Source organism: Arvicanthis niloticus, chromosome 4 (assembly GCF_011762505.2).
Source record: "Arvicanthis niloticus isolate mArvNil1 chromosome 4, mArvNil1.pat.X, whole genome shotgun sequence".
In the NCBI taxonomy this organism is placed as follows: Eukaryota; Metazoa; Chordata; class Mammalia; order Rodentia; family Muridae; genus Arvicanthis; species Arvicanthis niloticus.
The window spans coordinates 104,280,115-104,306,787 of NC_047661.1; the positions used below are offsets into that span (position 1 = coordinate 104,280,115).

General features: G+C 38.7%; 1 protein-coding gene across 10 annotated transcripts in view; it reads right to left on the reverse strand.

The window, feature by feature from the left end:
* Window positions 1–26,673, reverse strand: part of Ank2 (ankyrin 2) — a 214,650-nt gene that overhangs the window by 25,684 nt on the left and 162,293 nt on the right. For 5 of the 10 annotated variants that reach the window (XM_076933230.1, XM_076933231.1, XM_076933228.1 and 2 more), the window contains exons 27-39: window positions 24,480–24,515; window positions 19,445–19,468; window positions 18,230–18,454; window positions 16,663–16,761; window positions 15,521–15,675; window positions 12,904–13,115; window positions 12,197–12,401; window positions 10,711–10,807; window positions 9,277–9,505; window positions 8,332–8,457; window positions 6,456–6,578; window positions 4,632–4,664; window positions 2,950–2,971 (exon numbers count right to left, since the gene is read on the reverse strand). In XM_076933230.1, the coding sequence (XP_076789345.1) occupies window positions 2,950–2,971; window positions 4,632–4,664; window positions 6,456–6,578; window positions 8,332–8,457; window positions 9,277–9,505; window positions 10,711–10,807; window positions 12,197–12,401; window positions 12,904–13,115; window positions 15,521–15,675; window positions 16,663–16,761; window positions 18,230–18,454; window positions 19,445–19,468; window positions 24,480–24,515 (1,586 nt within the window). The remainder of the gene's footprint in view (window positions 1–2,949; window positions 2,972–4,631; window positions 4,665–6,455; window positions 6,579–8,331; window positions 8,458–9,276; window positions 9,506–10,710; window positions 10,808–12,196; window positions 12,402–12,903; window positions 13,116–15,520; window positions 15,676–16,662; window positions 16,762–18,229; window positions 18,455–19,444; window positions 19,469–24,479; window positions 24,516–26,673) is intronic. The other 5 variants (XM_076933234.1, XM_076933233.1, XM_076933235.1 and 2 more) reach the window with 2 other exon arrangements.

A 26,673-nucleotide genomic window follows, 5' to 3' on the forward strand; every position in this document is an offset into this window, starting at 1 on the left:
AAGCAAAGCAAGGCTAACGGAAAAAATAACTGAAAAGGAAAATGAGCAGGAAATAACTTGCTTAATTTTCTCACTGTAGCACATTCATACATACAACAAGCTATCACAAATACTCAAGACATACATAAAAAAATCACAAATCAAAAAGAAGAGCGCAGTGAGATTGCACAGAGGTATCTCAAGATTGTTCAGATATTACAGATCAATGTCAGAAAACAAAACAAAACAAAAACCATGGGAAAAAAATAAGGAAAAAATAAAGCATTAGAAATAGCGGAATCTTGATTTCCTCCCTGAGAAAGCCAGTAGGAGCAAATTCAGAATTGCACCCAATTCCTACATTTTAAATCCCACAGGTCTAGAATTCAGTCAGCACAGTTCTGCCTGCCACCCTACAGCAATGGCAGAAAACACACCTGAATCAGCTGCAGACTGGCATTTCATCTAAGGGAAATCCACACCTGACAATGACACACATCTCGTGCTGGGAGGCATGGCCCTTTCCTTGGAGGAACCTCCTTGTTTAGAAGTGTACCAGACGGCCAAGGAGAAGGGTAAAGGAAAGGAAAGACAAATGACGGAAACACCAGCTGTGACTGAACGTGTATGTGAACCCAGAATTCAAATGTGATGCATGGCAACCCAAATTAGAGACAGTCACACAGGACACACGCACAGTTGATGTAAGCCAAGTTATTTCCATGCAAAGCAAAGGTGGGATAAAAACTGCTGGGCAGGGGCAGCCTTGCAGAAAAGCACGGGCAGGAGGGTGGTGAGAAATTAGAACAAAAATGTAAAATGTTACTGTGGTGAAGTGTGATTGTGACTCATCTCTCTATGAGTCAATGCCTAAGTTGGTTGGAAAAGTACTCTGAAGTCACAGGTCAGGAGGCCTTTTAACCACCAACAGAGAGGAAGAAACCCTCAGGGTTGGCTTATACAAAGACATGTTAGAACAATATGGAAATTATATAAGGATTGCCTTTAAACTAAAAACACAGACATATAATCTACATTTGAAATCTGGAAGATATGCAAAGTATCCAGGTATCATTCAAGAATATCCGTGACATTATAGCAATATGGGTAACATTACTACTTTTTTAACTGACCCAGACCAGTAATTTTTAATTCCTATTAGCTTGTACATAGGAGTAGAGGAAGGGACCATTTAAGTCAACACAAGAGCCCTAAAGAAGAAAGAGGGAGAGAAAAAAAATTTACTTTAAAAGTTATTAAAAGCAACAATATGTGTCATAAACAAAAGTGCCTCCTCTGGACAGAATTTGTATTTGTTCAGAGGACAGTGTGTATGTGTGTGTAATTTATATATAAAGTATACTAAATAAATTTATGTTAATGCTGATTTTTTTTAGTTATATAACTTATTGAAGACATCAGCATCTCAGATAGTTTCATGAGGATTGAACACAAGGGTAAGCCTCAGTTAAAGCAATCCCAATAGGACAGCAGTAAGCTACACTATGCTAAGACTTCAAAAGAACAGGTCATAAGCATGGTGTTTAATGAGATCTGCCCCCCATAAATCTTGGTCCCTTAATACTTGGTCTTAATACTTGGTCCCTAGTTAGTGGCTGTTTTGTGACGCTTAGGAGGTATGACCTTGCTGAAAGAAGAGCATCACTAGGGGTAGGCAGACTTTGAAGTTTCCAGATTACAAGAGTCTGCCACCTTACTACCTCTGCTCTGCCACCATAGACTAACCATCTGGAACCCTGAGCCCCAAATCAAATCTTCCTTCTGTAAGTTGCTTTGGTCATGGTGTTTTATCACAGCAACAGAACAGTAACTAATACAATCGGGGCAGAATGATGAAACATAGCTCTGTGTTCTTTCCATTCAGGATGTTATCCTGAGATATGATGAATCAACATAAATCTTTTTTTATTGTTGTTTTGTTTTCTTGTTTTTCAAGACAAGGTTTCCTTGTGTAGCCCTGGCTGTCCTGGAACTCACTCTGTAGACCAGGCTGGCCTCGAACTCAGAAATTCGCCTGCCTCTGCCTCCCAAGTGCTGGTATTAAAGGCGTGTGCCACCACTGCCCGGCTAACATAAATCTTGATAATTAATCAAAGTACAGGTTAGAATGTTTTTCTCAAGGGTTGAAAGGATAACGCAAAGGAAAATCTGTAAAATTCAACTTGCGTTTCTGCACAAGAAGCCAGAGAGTCACAGGGAATAGAGTGACAAGATGAAATGTTATTTCAGATCTCTGATGAATTCAGGTCTGGTTATTGCTCTATATTTTGTTAGGATTTCAAATTGGTGTTTAATTGCAGCCACACAAAGACATACTGTGGTCAGTAGCTTTATCTGGGAAAACTTAAACTTTCGCATCCTTGTCTTTTTACTTTCTTTCCTTTGAAATTTTCACAAAATTCTGTTAGGTCTCACCTAAAGGGTTCAGGTACACTTCACCACAGTAAGAGTGGAAGGAATGGTAGGGTGTGTCAAGGGGTGAGCTTCGGCTAAGAACTATTAGACAGTATTATTTTTGTTAGGCACGCCCTTCCAAAGGAAAGGCTCTCTACAGTGGTCACTGTAAATTGATGTAAAAAAATAATACTGTCATGTCAGTGCTTAAAAAATAATGAGGTGACAGTGTTAAGCTAACAAAAGGACAAAACGGTAGGGTAGCTTTCTAAACAGGCTTGACAGCAATGCCAGGAGTTACAGGGATATCAAAAGAAAGTGAATGCTTAGATGAATAATCACTGCATTATTGCTCATCAGCTTACAGATTAGGTATATTATGATTTAACTGGCCAAGCTGCTTTTATAAATTTATATTAATGATTAATAAGAATTATATACCAATGTAATTATTATAGTGGTTAGTAATGGCAACTAGCTTGCATCTTAATTCATGCTTCTCTTCAATATAGCCAGCTTTCAAACAAACTCAATTTTTATTTAAAAAAATCTTACTTTTCTCTGATGTCATACCGATCTGAAAGAAAACACACACAAATTCAGTGGTTACAAAACAGCTCTCTGCTCAGAATCGCTTATGTGCATAGCAAGAGTCTATTTGTAATTATCCATCTGAGAGTGGCATCAGATAAGGTTTGAATACATAAATAAACACATTCATGCATCGCTTCTAGATACTACAGAAATCATATGTTATTCCTAAGAAGAGATGACCCCAGCAGTGTCTGATGTGAGAAATGCACAGTAGGAAGAAGGTCATGAAGAAGGTGAAGTCAATCCAAAGCTGTGTCAATTTAATTGAGGTTAGAAGAGGATGGCAAAAGCATGCTGGGCAGTGCATTTTACAGATGTCATTTTGTAGCAATAGTGAGTACTGCTCCAGACCTCTCATCTAGTCCTTCAGGAAGACTAGAAACCTCCTGGAAGAATTTCACAGGAGGAAAAAATGTATCTGATGGAATTAGTTCATTTGTGGACACAGCAAAGCTGGTTTCCTAGTTTAAGGGCTAGGGTGACAGAATCACTGAGCTCAGGAAGGAAACTGAGTGTGTCAGAGTGACGCACACAGGGGAATGAGTGACCAGTCAAGCATCCTTTGATGGTGTGTGTGAGAGACGGCCATCGCACATCTGTTCTGTAGCTTCCTATGACAGAAAGAGGGATATGGGGCAGTCCTCTGAACTAGGGCCATGCATTTCAGGTTGGTGGACAGAGAATGGTTATTATATTTTTTCTTTGCATTTTTATATTTCAGATGTGTTAGCATACCATTTTTAAAATGATAGTATATTTTAAAAGTATGCATTGATAATTAGTTTTGGAAACTTAAATAATAGATAAATATGTTTCCAACGAGTTCTTTCATTTCTGTTATAATACTGGGTGTTTTCAGACCTTTAAAAAGGAGATAAGCAGATATTTGCTGTAAAAATTGCAGTGGATATGACCAGATATCTACTTTGTCCAAGCACTGTCTTTAGAATTTGTTTCCTGTATCTGTATGTAATTTCACACAGAAGATAAGAGAGAAACCCGTCCTAGTGAGGTGTCTGGAGCACTATGCCTTGCAAGTATATTTTACGAGGAATGTTCATTAATAATATATATTTATATCATAATCTTGGACACTAACAATTGGACTATGTGCTCCTGAAAGTTGGTTAGTCATTGTGATTCTCAATCTTGGTGTTAGGACCACATTATATTCCTAAAAGTTACTAACTTTCATTTATATAAGCTATGTATAACAAATCTGCATGTTGCAAATTGGAGTTAAGAAAATTCAAGAACCCACAATTACCCCAGCACAAACCCTAGCAATCGCCAGTGTGATGATGCCATCACAGGCATACCTCCATGATGTGCTATGAGACCAACAAAACAAATCACTGTGTGTGATCATCATTATCTTCAGACATCCCCAGACTAGCCTTGAGTGTCATTCAGATAATGCACTTGCATTTTTAGGAGTTGTAGAGAAATACAAACTATTGCATAATGGGGAAAATAAGTAAAGGAACTGTGATTTTCTAAACACCATTCATCAGATGAAAAAACAGGCTCAGAGAGGTTGACTAAAATTCTGCTCATCTATTTGCTAAGAATTGCTGTCTACTTCTCTATTAGTGGTACCAGCAATGACATAGCAGGAACAATTGTCACTGTTGTAAAATTACCTCTTCCTCCTGCTCTTGATCTGACTCCGATTCCTTGATGCCCCAAGATGCAGTGCAAGATGGAAAAGAAGGCATAAGAAAAAAAAAAAAAACATTTAGAAGAAAAGAGTAAATATGTCCCACCTACAAGCATCAAGCAGGCATGGGGTAAACTCAGACTACTTTCTTAAATAGCTTATAGAAGACAAATGATTAAAGAAGACCAATCAAAGTTTGTACAAAGAGACAGGCGGACCAAATGATGGATATGCTAATTTCTGACCTGAGGTCACCAGCAGTCTCAAAGCTTGATATTTAATGTCTGGTGGAATTAAGCTACAGAAAAGATGGTGACGCTATCCCAGTTACTATGGATACTGACTGAAAATGTCAACCACCATTAGTAAGCTTATGTTAAAAGCATTTCCATACTTAGGCACCACACAGGCTTGATTATAATAAAAAGTTACTACATTCTCAAGCATATCTTAGATATGCAATGTTAGGCATTTTACTCTCTTCATCTTGAGTTACTAAATAGAAAGCCATCCCTGAGCACCCCAGCATTAATAGCTCTCTGTGCTGTATCTTGCCAAAATAAAATAAAATAAAATAAAATAGATTTTTTTTCCATAGCATGTGGATAGCTCATTGCAACCAGTCAAAGCACCATCACACTGATATTGGTGGCCTGTGTATCTCTCCTGTGAGTAGTAGCTGCCACTCTGCCTCTAGAGACGACAACACCAAAGTGCATTTTTGTGTCATAGGACTGCAATTAGATCACATGTTTCTGGTTGATCTATCTATTGCTACATTCCAATTGTGGAGTAGCATGCCATATAATCCATGAAAATAGATATTCAATTGCATTTTTAATTACTAAGAACTGTCAACAGTAAACATATGCTAGGATCTTTCCTCTATATAACTGATGGCGATTTCCAAAAATGAGTATTCAAGCCAATACACACTGCAGCAATTATGATGGCGTAAAAGTAATACAGAGAGTTCTTGGTTCTGTAGACCTGGGATCAAAAGTTTTAAGTATTTCCCTATTTCCCTTTCAGGTCTTAGCACCACTATTCCTCTTCCTCAAGTGCAGAACAAACTGAACACTTGGAGCAGTTATGCACCGACTACCGTCTGTGGCTGGCTATATTAAAATGGTATTAGTTTAAAGAAAAAGAAAGCTTTCAAAATAAGATTGCTCACATCATCTAACTGACTGAGTTGCCCTCTTTGACGCAATCATAGCAGTAAAACAATTATGTCATGGGAAAGATTTGGGGAGAAAGTAATACTAGGAGCACTTGGGTTAGGAATTAACAAAACTTTACTGTGGTGCGTCAAATGAACTCTTATCAACAGGTCATTTTTATACCAATCATGTTAAATTAACTGGAAAGTTAATTTAAAATTCTTCAATTATTAAATCAGGACAGGCTATGAGATGAGCAGGTAATTACTTCAGGAAAAGATAAAATACAAAGAGTTTTGTTCTGAACCTTTAAGTTGACCCCACTGAGAGTGGGTAGTGAGCAGAAGCTAACACACTAACATTCCGGTGAGAGGCAGCGCATCATGTGATCTCAGGAAGGTTCACAGAAACAAGAGTGAGGACAAGGCTAATTATTTTTTTCTTTAAAATTCAGTTCAAAAAACATTAAAACTTAGACTCACATTTTTCTCTGCCATAACTAATACCTAGCAATAAAAGCTTCCATCAAAGTGCATTAAATGCCAAAATGATTAGCACATGTACTTGTGTTCTGTGTCTTTTATAAAAAAGCTGAAACTCCAGTTCTATGCTGTCTGAGACCACGACAGTGGACATCACAATACCTTGGCATAAATCGGCAGGGTGATGTTTAAGTTGCAAATAGCTTGATGCACCAGTCCTCTTGTGGATTTGGGTTCCTTCATAAATGAGAGTCTCCCGCAAGGTTCCTGGGTTGTGTCACGTACCTTGAACAAGAAAGACATATAACTTTCATCTGACATCAGTGTGGTTTAGAGGGAAAATAATCCCAACTGGGTAACACTTACAGAGGGACATAAAATCTATAAGGACACAAAGCTCTTCCCTTTTCTATTCTGCTGACATAACTTATAATAACACTTTGAAAATGTCTTTCTGATGTTTTTGCTTTCTGAAGTATGAATAGAAAGAACTGTATACATTTTTAAGGCAGACAACAAGATGGTCTGATATGCACACAATGTAAAATGAAGTCTTGCTAATTTACATGAGCTGCCTCTCATCAAAGTCTCTGTTTGAGGTGAGGACGCTGGATCCCTTCAGAACGCACAGCAAATTTCAAATATAAAATAAACACTAACTATAGTTCTATTTCTATATATTAGGTCTCCAGAACTAATTCACCTTTTTAAAAACTGTGGTAAAATATTCCTGCCATAAAGCTGTCCATTTCTACTATTTTTTAAGTGCCGTAAAGCACATTCATGAGGTTGTACAATCACCAGCATTTTCCAGAGCTTTCTACCCACCCAGACAGAAAGTCTTCCCAGTACACATTTCCTTCCCATTTCCTGTCCCTGGTTATCTCCATGTTAGTTTGTGTTTCCATGGATTTGTAAAATGGAGTCACATAGTATTTTCCTTGTGTTTTATTGACTTAGCACAACATGTTCAAGTTCATTGCATCATCAGAACTTCATTCAATTTTAACTGTAGTATTTGTAGTAGGAAACATCCTTTTAGCCGCTTTAAGTATATAATTCTGTGGCACTAATACGTGTGCTTCATTGTATAACTATCACTGCCTTCCATCTGCATGCATAATTACTTCCCAAACCGAAAATCTTCATGTATTAAGCAATAATTTCTCTCTCCCACCCACTTTCTCCTGATAGCCGCCCTTTTACTTTATCTTTTATGTTCCTGAGTATTCTATGCTAAATGGAGCCATTCATATTGACTTTTCTATAAAGTTGAATTGACAAAAGTATATTAAGTCTATAGCTCTAACTAAAATAATTTCTCATTTGTACTATGATATTCTGGGTCTTTCAAGAAATTATTACAAAAATGTTGTCAGTGCTCATTTGTTCTCTACCTTAGTTACTTTCACATATATTTTTAAATCTCAGCATGGACATCTGAAGTTAACAGTCATGAAAAAAAAATAGGAGGGCTGGGAGTTTAAGTCACCAGTAGAGTCATTTCCTATTATTAACTAGGTATGGGGCTCTAAGTTTATTCCCATCAACACACTCACATAATATACACACTCATACACATACACTCTCACACACACATATATACACACTCACATACTTATACACACTCTACACACTCATATACATACATACTCTCACACACACATATATCTACTCACACACCTCACACACTCACATGCACACTCACACATACACCTATACACATTCATACACACACACACACACACACACATACACACAAAGAGATGACTTGCCATCTAATCTGGGAAACAGTAGGTAGCATTCTACTTAATACATTGATCCTAGTTTGTCCTCATTCCCATCTCTCATTCAAACTTATGATTGAATTTGAACTTCAAAAATTAAAAAATAAATGTGTTTTTGTAAACACTTCTACATATGTTTTAAAATCACTGGAAATATTTGAAAAGCACATATTCTTATTATGAAAGCAACTAAAACAACCCTTGTACTTAACTAAATGCCTAATTAATTTTGATTTTTACATATGCATTACCTTGACAAAGAGAGGAAGTCTGTTTTCTTTGAATGCAAAAAAACTGAATATATGGTGTTGGCCACTCTTGGTTAGTGGTACCAGGTTGCCGAAACAATCAACATAAATAGGTTTTCCTTCTAATACCTAAGAGAAGACAGAAAGCCAACATGGAATAAGATAGCTAGAATCACTTTTATGTCATTTATACAAGCAAAGTAGTAGGGGTTCTTAGGACCTTCAGTTCTGAAAATATACATACTTGGCAATGTTCACACTGCTGATTGACAACTTTCAATCAATCATATGTGACAATGTTCACAGAGCTGATTAACATCTGTCTCAAATACGGCAAAACATGCACCTACTTTTCTTTTTGACACCAAGCATTTTCAATTGCATGGTAACATTCAATTTTCTCATTTTTAATGCTGTGTCATGATACCCACAAAGACCCATATACATCTATACCTAAATATAAACTTTGCATTAGGTAACTTTTGACATCACAATGAGACAGAACACAGGATGTCAGTATCTAAACATCTATAATAATGGTAAATTCTTTTAAAAAATCAATGTAAAAAAGTATTTATCTGGACTAACACTTAAACAAAAAGAAATAATTTAGAAGAAAATCCAGAAAAATAAAACATCTAAGCTTCTATAGTTATAACAAACTCATTGTCATCTACATACTCTGAGTTTGAGTTTATCAGTAACAGTTTTTATTTCAATAAAAATAATTCTTTAAATAAAAATGCATTTTACAGGAATTCATCTACATTCATAGAGACCATCCATTAATGATCCAAACTGTCCGAAAAAAAAAATTCCAATTTTGGATATTGGCCTTCAACTGATAGAAATGTAGGCTGGTCTTCCTTTTGTTAAGCAAACCTTCTTCCTAGGATAACTGAATTACAAATGACCTGATAGTGAAGCTGCACAAAACAACATTCTTACCTCCACATCCCTGCTTCTGGCCACCTCAGAGAAGTTTTCTTGTTGTTCAAGGGTTTTATCTACTTTGTCATCTGTCATACAGAAACACCGCAACCTGGCTTCAATGGGGTCATGTGACTTGGCAAACACTACAAATTTGGCCATATATGGTACACAGATAATTTCTCTATACACTTGTGATGCAAAGGCAACAGACTCCTGAATCTGTCGACAGTCTATCAGCCAGAACCTACCAAAGAAAAGAAAAACAGTTACCTAAAGTTTACAGTGTGCAACTTGAAAACAGATCGATTCCTTTGATACAAACAATATAGTCATCAAAAGTTTCTTGAAAAGGAAGGACATGGGGGAGGGAAAGGATGAGAGGAGGCTGAGGAAAGGGAACAGAAATGGCAAGGAAGGCAACAGGACAGACAGGAGGTCTGGAGGTGTTAAAAAAGAGAAATACATGAGGTATGTTTTAAGATCAACTATGAATATGCTCCATGTACAATATACACTTACAAGCAAAAGTCCTTATGTAATATATGACCATGCATAATAAATACATCCAATAGAAATTATACCCCTCTCAAAGCAAAGAAAAACAAAACAAAAAGACTGAACTAAATGTTCTAGTTGTGTTCCTCTAAAGGAGGAAACTCTTCTTTATCACCAGTCTCTTGATATACATATTGATTGATTTTGAGTTCCTTGATAATAAAATAAATAACTAAAATAAAAAATAAATACAAAAAAAATAAAATAACTCATTGGTACTTAAAAGTTCAGTGTCAGACACTATGATGTAGATATTTATTTTCCTTGATTCCTCATCTATTCCTTTAACCTCCTGAAGATTTCAACATCATCTCCTCACTGCTTCATTATCCAAGGGATCCATTAGTCACTGAGACTAAGTCAAACCAACCAGAAATTTGAAAGTGTTTACTTAAAGGCCATGTGAACGGGAACTAATAGTAAATTTCAATTATGGCATGGAAAAAAGTAACCAGAAGATTCCCCCCAGCCTCCTAAAGGTGAGTAACATGCAAATGTGTTAGGGTGTATAACACACTAACTCTTTAGCCACTAAGCAAGATACACTGAACTGCATGTTTTGGTATTCTATTAAAAGAGTAACTCTTCGTGCTGTTTTGTTGATAACAGGAAATTTCTCATTCCTTGGGAACTGGAAACATCAGCTGTGGCTGCCAAAGCTAATGTCAGAACACTTATTTTCTATAGATTCTAATCTGACTGTCAGGACTTGGCTACTGGACTATTACGATTCACATCAAAGTAAATGTAGACCTTATTTAAAATTAAATTTAATTAAAATTAAATCCCTTTGAAAGAATTAAGAAATAATACCAAACAACAGAAAGAAAAGATGATTTTGAGAAGAAAGAAAGAAATACAGAGAATGGGCTTTTCTGTGCTCCACACACATACCTGGCGGACACGTTGGTTGTAAAGGAAACACACTCATTGACAAATGTTAGTGGCGTGGTTCCTGTGATGTCTTCCCACTGGGCAGGGGTAGTTCCACCTGGAAGAGCACAATTGTGGAGGATAATTGGGCAAGATTAGGGACACCAGATTGTAAATACAGTCTGTGTGCTTCTGACTGCTCACCTGTGTAACCCCTCCATTCCACAAAAGGACATGACATGGGTTAGAGGAGAGCAGTAGCTTAGTGTGTGCACATCCCTGTGTTCAATCCTCAGTACAAAACCAAATCACACCTAAACTGAACAACTTTCGGGGCTGAGGAAATGTAACTCAAGAGTAAACTACTTCCTAACTTAGCAAACAACATGCCCTAGGTTTTAGTGCCATACCACATACGTAATTTAATTAATTACTTAATTAATTAATAAAATTAAAATGTGAGAGTATAAACTATCATAAATCAACTACCAAAACTCATAAATCAAAACTATATACTAAGAAATGACACTTTAAAAAAAGCAGACAACACCTCAAGATAAATAATTTAAGGGAAATTATTTGAATATCTATGTACAAGGCATTCTGTCCTTGACCTCCTATATAGCCTTCTGTGAGGCCTGGTCCACAGGAAGAAATTTAGGTATAGTACCCTAATCGTGCCCAAAATCTATGGCTAGAGAAAACTACTGTTGTTTTGCTAAGTGGTCATATTGTCAAGCTGCCTTGTCAATATTTGTGTTTCTATCTGTAGATGTGAACCTTTGTCAGAGAAGCTCCTTATAGATGGAGGTAGTGGTAATGCAGAGGTACACAACTGCTCAAGAGCTGAGAATAAGCAATTGTTCTGTTGTTTCTACTGACAGTGGGTGGGACATCTATCATCCTGCTCCACCATGGGGCTCAAGGAACGTTGTGGAGGACAGAGGAAACAAGAGCCGGAGGATGAGGACTTCGGTGAGGTGCTGCAGCTGCACTTGGGCTGTAGGATGGGTCAGCTCTCAGGACTGAGTTGCCTGTACAAGATCACCCCAGGAAAATTCCTGAACAGACAGGGAGGAGCCGGTGGACGGCTTCATACATCATATATATGGGCAGCACGAATAACTCGGTGGGTTAAAAAGTAAAACTAAAAACATTTACTTTAAAAATGTCTCCATATATAAATATGTAATAGTTTGATATGGAAACATTGTTTAGTGAATAACTCATTGTTTTCCACCTTTTGTTCACTTATCTAATTAAAAAAATGTGTTTCCTAAATTGATGTATTTAACCCCACAGCTTTTTGATATAGGGCCTTTTCATATTGTGCAGACAGCTCTTGAACACACAGTCCTTCTGCTTCAGCCTTCCAAAGACTGGGATTACAGACATTTGCCTATATTCTCAACTTCCATGGCTACCTGTGGTAAAATTAACTCAGTCTTTCACTATCATTAAGTATCTTCTTCTAGACTTTTCTATGATATAATCATATATGACTTACCTGTTATGCTGCACAGTAATCTTAAGGTTGGTGCGTCTCCCCCAAAACCATTTAGCATGACATCACTTGAAGCTTTGGGGACAGGAATTGTCATAGTGATCGGCTTGTGGAATTTTCTTCTCCTGGGTTCCAAAGTGACTATTGGGCTGAAGGTTGCTTTGTTGCCTAGGATCTTCTTCACCAACTCGCTATGCATAGGTTGAGCCTTTTAAGGTAGGAAAAAAAACATTAGCTATATATAGTAGTACACTTTATGTCAAATATCTATCATATGCAGAAAATATTGTTCTTTAGCTCACAAATGAGTTTGGTAGATTTAAATATGGCAGCTATAAGAATAGAACTATTAAGCACTATAGCTCAGTGGTAGAGCATGAACTGCCTGCGTGTGTGTGTGCGTGTGTGTGTGTGTGTGTGTGTATAATTTATCTATATATCTATTGTGTGTTAGATGTGTGGTGTGTGGATGCTACAGTATACATATGCAGGTCAGAAGACAACCTGAGGAAATTCTCATTTTCCATCATATGCGTTTCTGGAATTGAACTTAGGAACAAACTCCTGCACCAGCTTAGATATCTCACCTGTTAGCTTCTGTTCACTCAGGAAAACTTTATTTAGGTGACATTTCAACTCTCATTTGAAAAGCTAATTGTAACAATGGTAATAACTCCCCAAAGGATCATCTGTATCCTGCACGGACATACCTGTAGGCCTACACGGATGCGCTTGGTGAGTGCCCCCTCTGGAAAGACAGCTTGCACCTGGGACACCACAGTGCTGCTCAGTACTCCACCCTCTGGGCCAATCAGGTTGCTGTCCTGTTTGATGCGAGATACCACTGCAAAGTACTGTGGGAAGTCACGAGTGATGATGCGGCAGATTCGTTTCTTTTCCAGGTCTTCTGGACTGTCCAGCACTGAGACAAGAAATGATCCGTCTTCATAGAGCAAGTAACCCCTGAGAACATTCTAGCAGACTCACAGACTCAGTTAATAGTGAACAGGGAAAGCAGCAAATCCCCCTTTTAGTTAAAGATAAAACACAAGGTTACTCTGACACCAAATAGATAATTATCGGAGGTAGTTTATCAGCTGACAGCAGTCTGCAAGTACACTGTGGGAAACCCAGGCCTTTCCAGAACACTTTAAAAAAGTGCACTTTGGGCTAGAAGCATCCACACAGTGCTGTCTCTGTGAGGGTGTTTGAGGGCAAACCTGCAGTGGGAATGAACACGTGCTATTCTTGGTTCGTGTCGTGGAGAGGAAGCTGCATTTGAACTCCTTTCCTTTACAAATTTCAGTGTTAGCTCAAAGACCAGTTATTGTGGTTTTAAGAAATTATATGGTCCTTTGGGTTCTGGGGGAGTAGTCCAATAATAAACTCTGCAGTGAATGGGTAAGGTTTCTCTTTATGTATTCTCTCCTGTGGCATGGTTTGTACCTGGGCTCGACATCAGGGTTTCAATATTCCTCTGATGCTAATGACTTACCAAATACTTACCCAATGACTTATCAAATATGTTACCTAAGAGCAGAGGGTTGGTTAATAGATTCTATATATTGCTTTAGTGTAGGTATTTAGGGCAATACAGAAAATTTGATTTAAAATAGAGGAAAACTGTACTAAATGTATCAGTAAATTTTAAGAACTATAGAAAGTTGCTTAGTCTTAGAAATATTTTTTTTTTACAATTCACTATAAAGTAGTAACTCTTCATTGACTGCCTGGCCTGACTAGATATTAAATAGTGGCTGACCTAGGGTCTGATAATAAACATGGGAGAATGGTACATTGGCCAATACTGTAGCAGAAACCTATAATTCCAAAGGTTAATATATCAAACTGATTCTTGGCTTTAAAGTGAATTTCTTCTATGTGTCAATTATTATAAGAGTGGGTCTTCATCCAAGGGCAGGACACTAATGCGCATGGTGGCATCAATGAAAAGAAAATCCCCCAAACCATTATGATGCTAGCAAATAAAGAGGCTTCAAGAAGTGGAAGGAGATGAGTGTTGTCACCTTCACTGACAAGAACTCTGATCTTTCACCCTGCTTTGAAGAAAGTGACCTACACAGTAGACAGGGGACTTTCTGTCATCTAAGCCTGGCCTTTATTCTTACTCAACCTCAACAGGGTCAGAAAGAGATAAGAAAGGAGCTGTGGGCAGGCTGCTCCTCACAGATAAACTTGACTTACGGCTGTGCTTTGTCTTCATGTGTTTAGCCCTGTACAAACATGGCACGCTCCTGACAATGAGTAAGGGGCTTGTTCTGTTTCTGTAGTTACTTGAAGTGGCATGCACCATGCATTAGGGCTAGGATGTCTCCTCTCTTCAATTTATGGGGCCTGAGGATGGGGCCCCCCTCCCTCCAGTCAGACAAGTTTCAATTAGTGTCCAGATGGCTTGAAGGCATTTGGGGATCATAGAGATCAAAGTTCTCATTTACAAACAAAGTTCCACAAGAAGATATGTATATAATGTATCTGCATGCAATCCAGTCTTCCCTAAGTCTCCATATGAATGACTAAATAAACTTAATGTTCTAGTCTCTTTAATAATAGAAAGCTTAAAAAAGAAATGAAATTATTAAGATATTAGTTAGAGTAAGTTTCTCAACAAAATATCTTAGTACTTTTTAAAAGTTAGTTTCTTAAACATCTAGTTTTTTAAACTTGGTATTGAAAATGTCACAATGAAGCTCCAGTGAGTCACTCAGCCGATAACTCAATTGTACCCAATACCAATTATACCCAGGATCTAGAACATGGATCATACCCAGTACTGATTTGTCCAATTTCCCCAGCCACAAATCGAAATATTTGTTTGGCTGGAAGAAGAAGCTCACTCTCAAAAACTCTCAAAAAGTTGCATAGAGAAGAAATGCTAACCATAATACTAGGTTCATGCCATTTTCAGCAACCACAAAGCTGAGTGAGGCTATCACCTCACTGCCAAGAGCATACCAAGTTTTGTGTCCATTTGTTATGAAACAACGTCTACTCTACCATTAATTTTAGATTCGACCAAGTTTTCATTAAAAGACAAAGGCATGCTGAGTATACTTGTTAAAATGAGACATTTAATACCTTGAAAGGCTTTATTTTCCTGAATTTAGCATGAACACAGTTAAGAAAAAGGATTGAATTGTCTTAAAATTTGCTGCAATTGGGTCACAGCAAGCAGCATGCTGGAGTAAAACACCTTGAGAGGCACACACGTGCACACAAGTACACAGACAGCTAGATGATCTTAAAGCAGTGTGTAATCATCATGCCTCCACCTTAGATTTCTTTTAGACCCCTCAACCCCGAAGGTACCTTCATCCATGCCATTAAGGATTTCATTCAGTTCATCCTCAGTGTATTCACAGAAATGCTCTTTCCAGCTGTCTCCATTCTCACTGCGCAGGACCACCAGCTCCCTCTCTTTTCCTCGAAGAGCGGCGAAGTGAGGGATCTCCACGATCACAGGCCTGACATAGCAATGCGGAATACTCAGTGTAGACAGGATAACCAACCCCGAGACAAGCAAGTCAACACAGTCTGTTGCAAAGTGACCTGGAATTCTGCTCATTCTAGGGGCAGGGACACAGTGGGCCATCCTCCAGAGCCCATTGACTAACGGATGGTGGCACAGCGACACTCGGCATCAGGGGCACTGATCTTCAAGTACATGCTTCTACTTTAAGCCAAATGATATTCCCCTGTGGGTGCATGTGGCATTCTGGAACGTCTCCTTTGATAAATGTAGGTGTAGCACATTTAACCAAAAGAAATGTACATGCATGTCTATGATGTATGTCAATCTTCTAAAAACATGTTCTACAGGTGCAAAATGACGACATGAGTTAAGAGAGACAATGGCTCATACATTGCATAATTCAAGGTGTTATAAATGAGATGTCAGGAAGGTAGACTACTTGTGCTAATGAGCCATGCACTTGTGGCTTTTGCTCATACTGTCTTCATTCAAGAAAACAATAGGCATGTGCACACCCTGTGGCTCTATTGAGCCGCTCAGTCAATAGCTCAATAGTGTTCAATGCCTATTACATTTGGGATCCAGAACATGCACTGTTTTATGATTTTTTTTTTTTTTTTTTAGGTCACATTCAACATAGACAGAGGCCTTCCATTCTTGAGTCCAGGTTGCTTTGAGACAGATTCCAAACTCATCATAACGACACCATAACTAGCACAGAGTACAACTAGGCAAATCTCATGCTTGAACGAAAATGAAGGTCACAGCACTTTAAGGGAGAAGATATAAAAACGTCACTCAAAAAACAAAAGTCACATACCACAAGGGTCAGAAATGGTCCACTAAAGATAGGTTATACAGAGTTTAAATCATAGAGAGGGACATGTCATGGGCACAATGACGAAAAGAGAAATCATATCGCAGAAGAAGGAGAAGAATGGGGGCCAGCAGCCATCAATTTGTTTTAAGTCGCTCCTACCCAAGGAATTTGGTTCCAGGAGGCCCCAGCTGAAGGATGCGGCTGACCAAACTTTCTCCCTCATTAAGTGGGGGAGGAGCCGTTGGCAGGTGAAGTTTACTGAGTACATCCAAAGCAGCAATGAAAGAAAGAACAGAAGTGAGCTTCAGGTACCGTGTCCACAGAACCCCAGCATCACAGGGTGAAGTTTGGTTTCACACTGCGTTTGGTTCTGCCCCCTCCATTGGTCACAAAGAGCAAGGGGCCTGAGACCCAGAGTGTACAATGGAGGTGCTTCTGTGCCAGGGGAGCACATGGCTGTCAAGTCTGTTCCTATTGAGGTTCACTGCCAGGGCACTAGCCAAAAAAAAATGGAGGGGAAAAATTGTTCTTCGGGAAAGTCAAAACTGTTGGGAATACAATAAAAACTCTGCACAGCAGCGAGACGTTTTCATGGCTATCCCTCAACAGATTTGAAGACTGTCAAAAAGCCTACAACTACTTGAGCAGGAGGGAGTTAGGCTCTGAACTGAACATCAAAAGACTCCAACCATCGTGACATTTTCTGATGCAACCCAGAACTTCACAGGCTCCTCCCAAAGCTCTGCCTGATAAGAGCTATGATAGGTGGGTTCTACAGGAGGAACTAGCAACACATCCCCTTTCAGGTGTGAACGTAATTTGGAGCAACCTGTTAACAATTTGCCCCAAATTACAGGCTTTAGAACATTTCCAAAGTTCTAAAGCAGGAAACTCTCCCCAGTAGACATTGACAACAATCAGAAGGCATCCTAATTAGTAAGAAATTTCTCTCCGCCTTAAGCACCAAGACTTAAATACAATTAATTTGTTTCAAGATGATTTGAAACGTGTCCCCCTCCAGAGCTTCATTCTTTTGTCACCGTTTGGTGGTACCTTTTTACCTCTCGACACACCGAGGTGTCACTTTGTATGATGACAGCAGCCTTACAGACAGACAAAAGAAAGAAGAAATGACAACTTCTGCTCAAAATTGCCAAAATGAGCATGGTAAAGGTTAGATCTTATGTTTTCATTTTACACTGTGACTTAATAGCTCAAGGTAGCAATTTTGATAATGGGGAAAAAATCATTTAGACTGAATTCTAGATATTCCAGAGGGCAGTGCCTGTTGCGTTGAGTTGAAGGCTGCTGTCCAAAGAGATGGTGGCAATTGGATTCATAACCAAACAATGCATTAAATTTATGCTTCAAACAAAGCACATTCATTTCTTTATACTTCGCATCTTAGCCGCAGACAAGAAGCAGAAATATCTACCAATACCTAAAACACATAGTTATCCCATTGGGAATCTGGCAGCCATTCTACATCCAAGAAAAAGCACCAGCAATGTGCATGTTTAATTCACTGAAGCCTGACCAGGGGAGGCATGGAAGTGAAGTCAAGAACAAAGGCACAGTTTCCAATTAAAAAAAAAAAAAAAATGTCACAGGAGCTAATCTTTTTTCAAAATGGCTTGACATACCTTTGGTGTTTCATCCCATAGATCTTGGGTAGAGGGCACAAGCCCATCGGAGACTAAGTAGGAGGCTTATGGGAAACCCTTACCCAAGGAACTGAGCTCCAGAAGGTCCCACTTCAATCAGGCGGCTGGCCAGGCCCTCTCCTTCCACCATGGGTGGCATTGTTGCCAGTCTATGGCGTTTCACAAGGCGGCAGGTGACTCGAGTTGGGGCTGTGCATTTCCGAGGTGGGATAATGACCCTGAGTCCATTGTGTCTGCATCCTCGCATGGCACCACCACGGGCATCCACCATAAAACTGACTAGAAAACTGAAAATTGAAATAGAAGATTAGACGTCCTTCAAAGCAATACAGGAGATAAAGACACTCTGTGAGGTTAACTTTCTCTAGGCTGTTCATTTTCTCAGAACAATTTTTTTTTAAAACGTAAATGCCATGTGGAAAAGTATTTCTTAAACTTTATACTAATATCCATATTTCTATTTTTTATTTTGTTTTAATTTGTGTATAGTCTTTACATGCTACTGAAGAATAATTCCAGTTTTTGTTGGTAACTAACTGGAAGGGAATTGTACAGAACACAGGTAAGCCTTCTGTCTTTTTATCTGCCCTAAGTAATCCACGTGTTCAAATAAGAAAGACCAAATTGTATATGTTTTAAGTGAATTCAGCTAAACGTTCCAACTTTACATCTCTCTAGCTCATTATAGTGTAATCTCACGACTGAAAAGAACAACCTTAAAGGTGTTATGGCAAGCTCAAATCCATACTGCCACTGTGTGTTGCCCCCCCCCCCCAAGTCATCTTTCCCATGATGCAGATTTTTAACTGGTTACAAGAAGGAAAGAAAACTTTTTTGAACAGAACCAACTTATTGTCTGGTTAAAACTGCATTTGCACTTTTAAGAGGTCTCTGTGCTGAACCACTCTAACTGAAACAGAGGGTGAATGGCTGAAACAAACAGAGACCCCTTAGCTCTGTATCTGCAGGATAAGTCCAGCATGGGCAACCTGAGCTCATGGTGATGAACGTACTGGTGCACCATGGTTTCCCTCAAATAATAATGAACTTGAGTTGAGACTCATTTAAGTTTGCAAGCGCATCTCTGTGACTTCTGCTTCCTTTATTGCTCATTGATCATGGCAGAAAGAACAATAATCTCGGGTGGCTCAGGCTCAGGCTCAGGCTGTTGAATGAGGATCTACACCCTGAAGTTTCTTTGGGGGTTGGGGGGTTGATCACAAATCTTGGAGCAGCTTAGCTAGAATGCTTGTTATTTCATTAGTCATGACACTCACCACGGCCTCTTGGGCAGGCACCTCCTACAGGAGCAAAAAATTAAACAGCACAATAATCTAGTTGTTGTGTACATGTACACAAGGACATGTATGAACACTATGTAGACTCGTCCACAATCACTTCAGTTCAGTGTTCTCCCGCATCCAATGCGTTTGAGAAGTTTACACAAGAACAACAAGATGAAAGCAACATATAGGTGTTCCATAGATCTACTGAGATCCTGAGAACCGCACCAAGCCAGATCGGCACACCTAGATATTGCTTCCACGACAACACTGAGAACATTTGAAAGGTATTCCATCAAAGTAAGTGGTGGGATAGAAACGCAATACATTGATGTTATTTTTAGGAGAGTGAGATATCATAGCATCCTCTTTGCAGCAGAACACAGAATGCATTAGACACGCCATTGAACAGAAAACCTGTTGCCAGTAAGAGAAAAGGGTGCGGGGAAGCCCAGAGTACCCTCTGAAGCACGGCATGCAGCATGAAACCACAGGAGCCACAGATCTCCCGCATGCAGGAGCCAGCCTAGGCCTACCGTTCTCCCCTGGCAGCTGAGCTTTCAGGAGGGACGATAGCTGCTACGTACAAGCAACAGTTCACAGTACGTGAACTGTTGATAGTCAGGATATTATCAAAATACAATGAGAAACAGGTTGCAGCTCGTCTTACTATCCATCTTTAATGTGAATTCTTAAGTATTTTCTTTCTGGCTTTTAAATATACACATTTTCTCAAAAGAAGAAAAGAGCTGGAAATACTTGCAGGTGAGCATGCAGATTTTCCTTTATTATCTTTGAGTATATTTACACTGATTTTCATTTAAAGGTTGAATGTGTTAAAATGCTGCAGTTTTAACTAGCAGAGTACCTAACCTCACTTTAGTAATTCTGACTCATTGATAATTAACATTAATACTTCCTCTAATTTTCCTCCCTCTTTTTTTTTTTTCAATAGGGTCTCAGGTAGCACAGGCTAGTTGAACCTTTCTACATTTGTGAGCTTAACCTTGTACTCTTGAACTGCTGCCTTTACTTCCAAAGTTTTATGGTTATAAATGTGTCATCACACCTAGCGAATTTTTCAGATCTTGATTACCCTGAGCAAGGAATAGAGGTGCTGAAACTAGAAGAAATTATCATTCTTGTCATGAACCCTCATAGCATTTATGTGTTTTGAAGGAAGTTACAAAAGTTTGTGCACTCATGTTCCGGGATCTTTTATTTCCATGATATTATTTCAGGGATGGCCTCTGGTCTGCAGGATATCAATCCTCCCCCCAAAACAACATGTAGGCTACTCTGGTGGTCTATCTTCAAGACAGTGAATCTGCAGCCATGCCGGTGACATATTCTATTACTGTCCCTGGTGTGGTACCACAGAAGCCCTCTTTCTGTTTTACTTCCTCCCTGATTTCTGCTTCCATGATCCTTTTGTGTGATCTCCCCTAAATGTCAGGAGCTGTGCCAAAAACTTCACATGCAAAGCCAAGTTGTCACTCTCTGATTTCATCCTTGCTGGGACCTGCTTCCTAATTTCCTTGTCAATAAAATATGACCAGTCAGCTCATCAAAGTGTCGTCGAAAGGCTGTAACTACAGGGAACACAGTCTCAGCCCCCTAGTACTCGGTACAGGATGGATACAGCACACAGTAAGGAATCAAGAATAATTTTTGAATAGATGGATGAATGTAAGAACGAAGAAGCAGGCTATGACAAATTGTGTGTCCTTACATGGAACAGAGAGTAAGGCTTTATAAAATATGAGGTAAGTGAATTCTTTGGTGTCTAGCCTGTTATTACAATCAGAATTCACTCAAATCTCTACATTCAGATGCAGCAGAGCAACTGGAAAGCAATATATCTAAGTTTAAAGAATCCACCATATAAATTTCTGCTGAACTGAGAGATCTGATGTATTTCCTGGGTAGAAGATTGGTTTAAAAAAAATGGGAGACTGAAAGCTAATAGTTTGAATCTCATAAAATAATTTTTAAAAAGTGATTACAAGATTGTGTGAAGAAAGACTGAACAGGGAGAAACTGAAATAACAGAACTTAAGGCCATATATAGCACATAGATACACATCCTGGGGATCATGCCTGTGCCATTAGTGATCCCAGAAGCAGTCCTAAGCAAATGCAAGGCAAACTGGAAGAATCAAGTGTGCAATGTGCAAACTTGAGGGGAAAACAGCAGACTTCTGAAGAGGATAAACATGCATATTTTACCAAGTAAGAGAAGAAATGGCACAGGCTACCAGACAATCACAAACTCCAGTGGAGATATTTTCCTTAGAAACTGAGAGGAAAGAGAAAACAAAAAGCAAAATAGAAAGATGCCAAGAAGCAGAGAGGGCTGGAAGACATGACCACTAACTGCCAAGGAACAGAGGGTACTAAAGGTTAACCTGCTGTAAAATGTTCTGGCCAAATTGGACTCATAATGTAATTATCAAATGACTAATTAAGACAGAACTTAACTGTGTACTCTCAGGGCTTCTCCTTTAGGTAGGAAGAGGAGGAGAAACAGAGACTGCACTTTGTACCCGGATGCTGTGGATGTGTACTGGGAAAGCTAGCAAGATAACCCCTCAATCCCAACAGTTGCTAGCACACAGCTGGGTAAGCATTTGAAGATTTTCATCAAAAAAAAGGAAGAATACCAAAAGGCGCCACTACTTGGATGGCTAAGGGAATTAGGAGCCAGTTATTCTGTAGTGTGTGAAGCTGGGGCTAACACTAAAGGAACCTTTTTACTGTAAAGACTGTGAGGTAAGGAGGGAGGATGAAAGGGGTGACTCAAGAGATAGGTCATCTCACCTGCTGGAGTGAACCGAACGGGTATGACTCTCACATTTGGGGGACATTAGAAATGAGACAATATGAGCCTTGCAAATATTTGCTGATGAAAGGAACTGGAGGGACGCTAACAAGGCAGCTATGTGTAAAGGACATGGGATGTGCACTGAAAGCTCAGCTCTATAGTCTGGAGTGTGACATGGAAGCCTCCTGGTCCCTGGGAGCTGACCCTGTCACCGCCTACAGCTATGGGGAGAAATAAATCATGTGTGGGTAAAGAATACAGATTCAATAAATGGCCGCCCCCATCATCTTCTTCTCTTCTGCCTTTTTCCATCTTTTAAATGTCATGATCATTAAAATATATGTCATACATCACATAAAACATTGGGGGAAAACTTATTAAGAATGTTCAAGGTACTCATATGTGTACTGAAGAGTTTAATGTTGTCGATACAATCTTGGTTACATTATAATATCGGGAGGATTCTGTTATGGCAGCACAGATTTCTGTGGCTCCATGTTCTTTCCAGGCTCAGACTTATCTCTGTTTTGAGCTATTTTTGTAACCACAGTCAAGTGACTTGGCATCTTTGTTAACACTTGTTTTCTTGTGTATGAATTAAGAGAGTTAGGTGACTACATCTCTGAACTTCCTGCCTAATGCTATAAATTTGATGCAGTTAATGGCTGGCTACATCAGACAATTTACTTAAATGTTTGATTTTGGATGCTCTGGAAGATTTCCTAATTGGAAAGCAAACTGTTATTACCCCCAGTGAAGATAGTTTTTGACCTGTGGTTAAATAGATACTTTGCTGAAAATGTGTAGGCGTATTTCATTAGACATTGTCTTAAGACTACACAGGGAAAAAATAGCAAGGGGATATTGGCTCTGATGCTTCTGACTTTTCAAATGACAGCAGTCATGCAAAGTAGAAACTCTGAAGTTTTCTAAATTGTGAGATACAACGTTGTCACAATTTAAAAAGGAATAAAAGCAAATGCAATTCACTTTTATTAAACAGAGGACTTGCTGATAATTATGCAATTTCATTAGCTAAACCAGTACATGCTTCAGAGGAGGCAGCAGAAAACAAGGATTCGAACTTTTAAAGACTGCACTGTCCACCCCCAAAGTTATTGATACTTCAAATTTTCATTTAATTCATGTAGGACCATGGGCTGGGAACAGGGAGGAGACTGCAGCATTCGGAGTTAGTCACTGGGTGAAAGACAAGAGAAAAGACTCATCAGGGTGCTTCAGTGGTGCCATGTACACAGCAGAGGGCCTGGCATCAATTCTGCCTCGGTGGTACTATTCGAAACCACACCAGGAGCCTCTTTCTCCATCACTTCCTAATCCTGTCCTAGTTCTTCAAATTCCAAAACTAAAAACTGGATGAAAAAATGACACTGAAAAGGGTAGTTCAAATTTGTATAAATCACTCAGTAATTAGTTACCAATCCCTGTGTTTGTGAACATTTATGGTGTGCTTGAGAAGAGATAAAAACATTAATTGAACTTTCAGAATAAAAATATAAAATTGTCTCATGTATAGAGGGATAATCCATATTATCATAATGGATGTCCACAGAATAAAAATCCTTTAATCAGCTGCCCAAAGGGAACTTTAAAAATAACTTCGTCTAAATAGCACATAGCATACTTGCTACATTTACAATGTGAAGATGTCATTCCATAGCACAATTTCCAAAAATATCAAAAGGTTGAACTTAAAATAGAGCTAGCAAAAAAAAAGAAAAGAAAAGAAAAATACCATTAGTAAATAAGGCTTTGGCTCACCTAGAATGTGGCAAGATAAAGCACAACAAAGAAGAAAAGGTCTGAGTGCTACTAAAAATCACAACCTTTAATAAAACTTCAAAATAGCTCCACCAATTTGCCTAGTCATGGGAACATAAGCTTTCAGTTGGATGCAGCGCTTTTCCTCACAAAAGCATCTGTGATGTGGAGGCCATGACCAAGACAGGAATCCATCTTAATGTTGGCCCAACTAACCTAATACCTGCTGGCATTAAATATGTCCACCAGGAAAGGGAGAGTGAGCAATGGGCTCAATTTAGACAACGTAAACCCCTGCATATATTTCGCTAGACATCATCAACACTAAAGCATCCTGAGGTGGGGCATATGCAGAAGGAGATGGCAAAGGGGAGGGAACTAGAGGGGGCACATGTTCAGAGAAGGAATTACGCAGAGGTTCACCTGCTGTTGTCACGATCAAGACATGGAGAGGCGCGGCTGCAACAGAATAGATAATTTAGCACAGAGAAAGAGGTAATAAGTGAAATATAAAGAATGAAATCAGATGTGACTTTGATTGAAATATTTAACTCATATACCAACACAGTAGTCACTGGAAAAAAAAGATGGAAATACACGTAAGATATCACTCTATGCAAATATAACATAAATGTCACTCTCCACGCGCTTAGAGAAGAGAAAGCTTTGGGCCTTTGTGGCTCATCCCAGTTTAGGAAGCTGGGGAAGTTACATATTCACTGGATATGGAAGTGAAGCCTTAGTTAGCATTGGCTCACGGCGACACTCAGTAAAGACTACGTGTTCAAGAAGCTAAAAAGCGCCAAGTGACATTATAAAGACAAATATAATGTCTTGGATTCCATGGATGTGGTTTTGATTCAATTGTTGTCCACTAGAAATTCTTTAATACTTTTTGAGATAAGATAATTCCCTGTTGGGCTACAACAGAAGAAACACAAACAGGAAAGATACAACTTAAAGGATACCTTCTGTGGCAGATACTGCATAAAGTTTATGGCAGAGTAGGTACCATTAATCACCTACTTTTATGTAGTAAAGATCTATGCAAAAATAATCTTAGTGCATCTCCCCAAGACTTCATTGACTGTTTTGAGCATCGTGGTCCTTGAACCTAATGTATAATTTCTATTCTTCACCACTCTTTTACCCATGAGTCTGTGCATCCTTAATCCCACAGGGTTTTATGACATTCCAATGTTTGCTGACATGCACAAGTATATTTCTCTAATGCACCAGAAATAGTCTTCTAGAAAAGTTGATTTGCTACTTTATAAAACACTTTTCTCCATCTGAAAGAATCAGCATAAATGAATCTCAAAGAACTCCCAGGGTATTTTAAGAAATAGGAACAACTAAATTAAACACTGGAAGTACTTCTGTAAGCACTTATGTTGTCCCATGCAGAAGAGACTTGGCTACCTTACATTTCAAACATTCTGTGATTTGCGTTTCAATATATCTTTTGTGACTAATGTGTGTGTGTGTGTGTGTGTGTGTGTGTGTGTGTGTGTGTAGTTCAAGGGTCACAACAAAAACTGTCTTCAGCATGTTTTAAAAGATTCCTTTCTTGAGGCTTTGTTTTACTTGTGGCATATACTAACACCCAATGAGTTGGTATTTAATTCGCAGCATTTGGCTGTCACTAAAACATTACAGAGACTTTCAGAATAACAATATATAAAGTGAGTTATAAAACTAGATATTGGTAAAAATGGCCTCATATCAGCCAATTCATATGCATACATGCAATTAAGAATTGTGAAGTTAATTTTTCTTTTTTCTTTCTTTTCTCTTTTATTTATTTTTTGGTGTTTTGTTTTTGTTTGGTTTTGATTTTTTGATACAGGGTTTCCCTGTATGGCTCTGTCTGTCCTGGAACTTGCACTATAGACAAAGCTGGACTCAAACTCACTAAGATCTGCATGCCTTTGCCTCCCCAATGCTGGGATTAAAGGCATGCGACACCACCACCTGATAGAATTAATTTTTTTGTACAAAATACTGGTATGACCTTCATGTGGAGCTTCTAAGAGTGGCTGTTTCCTGGATTCATTATGAATCTGTCAGGAAAATAAAAAAAAAAAAAAAAAAAAAAAAAGACTCATTTGTCAAATACTGAATGTATCTACTGAGAAAGGCAAGTTTAATCATGGACCCAGTCCTTCTCTACAGGGGCATCTTTAAAACATGAAGAAGAGGGAGAGTAGACTGCCAGTACTGATTAGTGCAAGAAGCTGTAGCTTGAAGGTAAGATGGCTACTGAATGTAACACAGCATCACTCTCATGGACACATTGGGTATAATCACAAGTTCTCTACCTTATCCCCTTACCAAAAAAAAAAATCACTTTTTTCTTACATTTTGAGTATATTAAAACTCAGGTCCTTGAAAAATATCTAATGGCTACTACTTAGGAACCTAGAATATGATAATTAAAAAGCCAGTGTTACAAGGTATATGATGAATGTTGTATACGTTGATATGAATGTCACTTTCAAAGTTCGCAGCCCTTGGAACCACTGAGTTCTCAAGGGTAATTTCCCCTCTCCTTAAAGTCATCTGTAGCACCTTGTTTGTTCGGCCACTACAGTAGATACATCAATAGACAATGCCA